General features: G+C 35.8%; 1 protein-coding gene across 1 annotated transcript; it reads right to left on the bottom strand.

The window, feature by feature from the left end:
- Positions 1-367: 367 nt before the first annotated feature.
- Positions 368-1,964, bottom strand: LOC106753498 (non-specific lipid transfer protein GPI-anchored 1-like). The gene is made up of 2 exons (XM_014635315.2): positions 1,431-1,964; positions 368-742 (listed from the first exon to the last, which is right to left on the bottom strand). Exons 1-2 carry the CDS (start codon positions 1,780-1,782, stop codon positions 531-533), a joined length of 564 nt encoding a protein of 187 aa, XP_014490801.1. The 5' UTR covers positions 1,783-1,964; the 3' UTR covers positions 368-530.
- Between the last annotated feature and the right edge of the window lie 3,465 nt (positions 1,965-5,429).

Here is a 5,429-nt window from a genome sequence, read left to right as displayed (position 1 = left end):
TGAAATTGGTTCACAAAAATAACAACTTTTACATTAAGTTAATCCTTTTCATCGACATTAAAATATAAAAATATCCCAATTAGATCAACAAATGAGTATTTATTGACCTCGTGAAAAACAACTTACATCAAATTAATTTAGTTACAAACAACAATAAAAAAAAGTCAGTCGAAAATAAATAATCGAGAAACGTGTTTTTTAGATGATAGAAATAATATAAAGATATTCCATCGCTTTTCTCATTACTGCTTTATTTATTTTCTACTTTAATTAGCACGAAACATTCCATTATATATCTTTATAATGATATTTTATTATATATTAAATTAGTATAAGTTATTATGGTTATAAATATAATAAATATATGTAGAGAAGACAGAAAACATAAAATGATACAGATGCAAATAAAGTAATTGTACAGAGCATGGTGCAACCTGCAAATAATTAAATTGATCCATCACTAGCAGTTACTTTGAGTAATAGCAAAGGAGCTACCACCTTTAAGGTGCTGATGTGGTGTTGCGTGAGCATTAAACTAACGTTGTGAGAAGGAGGAGAATGGCGCAAAGCAGTGCAGCTAGGTGTGGTGGCGTGAGAGGAGGTGGAAGCATGCTTCCAAACGAGGCCTTGTGGGTGTCTGAGAGTGGTCTTGCAGTTCCCAACGTTGAAGTCGAATTAACTCTCAACGAACCATTCCTGAAGATGGCAGCGTCAGGGGAGTTTGGAGATAGACCCAGAAGCTCTGCCACACTCACATCAAAATCAAAGTTATACTTTTTCACCTTTAACTTCTTTTATCTTACAAAATAAAAACCTTATTTTAATTTAAAATTATAAATTATTATTATATACAGCAGTAACAGACTTGCTCTACAAAATTTACATACATTAAATTGATATTATTTATATAGATTTTTATCAATACTAATACTAACTTAATTAAAACATTATACTAATTTAAGAAAAATATTACCATTTTAAAAGAAATTCAGAATAATAGGAGTCTTGATTATTTTTACTCACTCTTTAGAGCTGTACTAGACCTAATAATTCTTATATATTACTGTTTCTATGTCATACAAATGTTAATTACAATATTAACTTAACTGAAATAAGTATATTTTATACTTTTGTGCTATCAGAAAGATCACCATTCTTAAAGCAATTATCGTAGATAAGTAACTGCATTTTTTTTTTCCAATAAATTGTTGGGAAGAAGTTGAAGTAAACGATAAAAAAAAGAAATGACACTTTATATTAATTTGATATTGTTTTTTCTTATTATATATATATATGTATATTTTTTTTAAAAAATTTATAAAAATTCATTTCTTTTATGGTTATTTTATTTTTACAATTTGCATAAAATAAATGTAAGTGTATATCACAGTATAAATGCTGAATAAGAAAATGGAAATGGAGGAACGTACTAGGACAATCGGTGGTGCTGGCGTTCTTCAAGTTACAGGCAGAAGGGAGCTGAAGGAGCCTACCCTCTTGAATGCCCATGCTCTTCGCCTCAGGGATCCCCTTATGCGTCTGCTGGATCGCAAAGCACAGGCACTTCGGGTCGCTCTTCTTTATCTCCAACGTCGCCGAGCAGCACTCCTTCGTCGGAACCGCCGCCTGCCCCGTCGCAAAGCTCAGACACGGAAGCACTTTCTGCACCAGCAGGTTGCACTGAGCTACCAAATCTCCTTCCTCCGATGCCCCCACACCCAACACAAACACCAACAGCAACCCTGCTACCACTACTCTCCATTTTTTCTGCTCACCCTTCATGCTCTTGTTTTTTCTTAGGTGATAATAATGACAATGCTTTTTGCTTCCTTTTGCTTGCTTTCTAGGGTTTCATGAGTTGATCCATTCGAAGTAGTAGTAATAGTGTGAGAGTAGGAGCATACGTCTCTGTCTCCAATGAATGCTGGCACAGTTGTGTGTGGAGAGTGGGAAGGGTAGGTGGCTGTGCTCTCTCTCCATTTACTGTTTACATAATTATTGTTTATAAATTGCACCTAGCTACTACATCCTACTACCTGCATCTATATTTAAATTTCTATACAATTTTTTAGATGTACTACACAGTGTGCATATATAGAAAGTTGGATAGTTCAAACTGATCGTGTTTGCGTATGTCTGCTCTGCCCTAGTTATCAGAAAGGAACAATTTTGAATCTACTTCAAAATATTAATAAGTTAGATGTCTTAATCATCCTTGTTTTTATGGCCAGACTTATAGTTAAATTACGGATGTTTGTCGTTTTTCTTTTTTAGTTTTGTTTTAACATTAAAAGAGTTTTTGAATCAAAGTAATTATTTTGTTTTTTTACAATATGATTTCTATCACTCTCCTTACAAGAAATTACGTCACTAGCGACACTTAAAATCTATACAAAGATAGAAAAGGAGATGTTAAATGCTCAAAATTATTTTGTACTCATATATACATAGGTTTATTATATTCCAGTATTCTTGATATTTGGTATAGATTTGTGTTCTTCATAACACATGGGAGTCTCCGAATAGTGTATAAATACTGTATTTTTGTGTTGTAATATTATATTCTTTTACATTAACTTTTGATGATTGTTTGATTTATGGTATTTTCAATAGATGTCTTATTGATCTGATTTTTGTTCTAAAGTCAGATATTTAATTTGGGATGAAAAGTTTTTGTCTATGTTCTAGACGTCTTCATGATTTAGTTTATAGACTACACGTCTTCAAAATTTATGAGTCGAAAAGCCATGGTTTAATAATGTCTTCATGATTTAGCATATAAGCTAAATGTCTTTAAAATTTAAGGACCTTTTGCACATATAGGCTAAACGTCTTCATGGTTTAACACAACTAAACGTTCCAAAATTTATTGGCATGAGTGAAAATGCGGGGTGCAGAAAAGAACATCCCAAAAACAAAGCAAGTAGTGGGGGCACAAAAGGTTATAATGCATGGTGTGCAAAAATCTAAAGCCCAAAAATAAAATGAAAGAGGTGGGAGAGACTAAATGGTGAAAGCATCGGTGCAGAAAGTGAAACGCATTCCAGCCCAAAAGGAAAAAAATGAAAAGAGTGGGTAGTGCAAAGGTAAACGAGCAGGGTGGACAAAGAATAAAGGGACAAAATAGAAAAATAAATGGAGGTGCAAAGCATGAGAACAAGGGGTGGGAAGAATAATCTTCTTTATTGTTATATGTCATTGCGTTTTATTNTTCATTTTGTTTTCAGGTGTTGTTTTAATCTCAGTTTGCCTTTACTGATGCTTCTACTTCTTTAATTGTGATATTAGCTTAAGTGAGTCGGGTCGGTCATTAGTTATATTACTTTGCTTCTTTGAGATTCTCGGACTGTCTTGTGATTATTCTTCTCTGCCTAACACTCTAGGAAATCTGATTGTGTTCTTACAATGGGTATACACTTAGTTGCCTAATTGGTGATTGTATCTTCGCTTAGTTGATCAATCTGTATAGAACACATCTGATGGAATATGTGTATTGCGTTCACTTAGTTCGCTTTTATGATTGCATGATTAGCCTTCGCTTAGTTGGTTAGCTGTGTTGGATTAGAGGTTAGAGTAGCTTTTCATTGTGTTAATATGTGATTGGAAGCATAGTAATTGAGTTAATGACCGACCATTTTCATTCTGTCTTTGAACCATTTTTACATCTGTATTTGCATTTCTGTTTGCATTCGTAATTTAATTTTATTCATCTACATTCACAAAACTTTTCAACAACCCCCCTTACATGTTTGACCTAATTCTCGAACCACATTTGGTCCTTGAGAGACGATCTAGGAGTCACTTCCTAGTCTATACTGCATTTCTAATATGCATATTAAATTTTGCATGGGGTGCGATGCCCATCAAAATTTTGGCACCGTTGCCGGGGACCAACTGTTCGGTTTTGGGTCTTTTGTTGTGTTAGTGTGTGTTGTCTTGTCTTGTGTTGTGAGTGTGATGTTTTGTTTTGTGTGTTCGTCATTGTGTGTTGCATTTAGGTAGCTTTAGTTGCATATTTTCATTGCATTATTCTTTTCTCCCTTCTTTCCCATGTCTACCTATTTTGGCTTTGTGGATACTGTTTTTTCTGCTTGTGCCTATGATTATGATTCTCCTGTTGATTTCTATGTTGAGAACACTAAGGTTCCTCTTCCATCTCATGAGAGTGCTCCTAGGGAGCCAGTTCCACTTGATGAGGAGGATATTCGTTGTGTTTTCAACACTGGACTGATACATTTGCTACCTAGGTTTCATGGTTTTGCAGGTGAATGCCCACTTAGACATTTGGAGGAGTTCTACACATTATGCTCTTTAATGAAACCTCCAGATGTCCTGGATGAAGACATGTTTTTAAGGGCATTCCCGCATTCATTACAAGAAGCAGCAAGGGGTTGGTTGTATTGTCTTCCTCCAGGATCCATCACTTCTTGGGAAGATCTTAAGCATACGTTCTTGGATAAATTCTTCCCTGCTCAATATGGTAACAGTAACGATCCTGGATGGAATGACCCTAGCTTGGGATGGTATGATGCTCCACAGCAATATCAACCATTTCCGAATTCTTGTATGCCTTCTCCACCTGTTTAGGAACCTCAGCAGCTGCAGTTTCATGAACCTGCCCATTCTTTATGAGCTGTTGGTAGGAAATTGGAAAGCAAACTTGATCCTCTTGAGAGTTTGGTGACACAGCTCGCATCCAACCAGAGACTAACACCTCCATCTACATCTGTTGCACGGCTGTGTGCTATATGTCCTTCTAGTGACCACTATACAGATGCATGTCCTTCTTTGGAGCACCCTATTTCTCATGATGAGTCTCAAGCTTATGCTACCAACATCTACAATAACAGGCAGCCACAACAGAAAAATCAGAGGCAACAAAAACAGCAAAAGGCACTTGCCAAATCTTTTACTTCTTTTGAGCCTACATTGAATGAATTGTAGGGGCAGATGGCCGCACAGTGCACCGAGGAACAATCTCAATTTTTAGAGGGATCACCATTTCAGACTGTTCCGATTCTTGATGATGTCAGTGCCATCCACATAGGAGATGAGGAACAGAGCCACGAGCTTACTACTGCGCCATCTACTTTCCCACCCTCCTATCTCCCCACTCTTGCACCTGCGGATGCAGTTGCTCATTCTACTGTTGTTGGTGAGATGAATCATGAATCAGCATAGGTTTCCTCTAAACTTGAAATTCCACTTGCTCATTCTACTGTTGTTGGTGAGATGAATCATGAATCAGCACAGGTTTTCTCTAAACTTGAAATTCCACTTGTTTTGCCTGAGCTGTTTATGAATTCAAATATTCTTGATTCTGCTGCAGATTCACATGTTAGTGATGATTTCGATATAGAAACTGTGAAAACTGAAGATGATTTAGACTTAGGATTAAATTTTGATCTTTCACAGTTTTCTGAAAATTT

The sequence above is a fragment of the Vigna radiata genome, unplaced genomic scaffold (genome assembly GCF_000741045.1).
Source record: "Vigna radiata var. radiata cultivar VC1973A unplaced genomic scaffold, Vradiata_ver6 scaffold_131, whole genome shotgun sequence".
In the NCBI taxonomy this organism is placed as follows: domain Eukaryota; kingdom Viridiplantae; phylum Streptophyta; class Magnoliopsida; order Fabales; family Fabaceae; genus Vigna; species Vigna radiata.
The sequence above is the reverse complement of the archived record's forward strand: the minus strand, read 5'-3'. Positions and strand labels throughout refer to the sequence as shown.

Excerpts from the sequence above, each read along its gene's own strand:
- LOC106753498 (XM_014635315.2), bottom strand. The coding sequence starts at position 1,782 with ATGAAGGGTGAGCAGAAAAAATGGAGAGTAGTGGTAGCAGGGTTGCTG. Across the intron at positions 743-1,430 it reads CAGCACCACCGATTGTCCTA|AGCTTCTGGGTCTATCTCCA; the intron begins GTACGTTCCTCC and ends TGAGTGTGGCAG.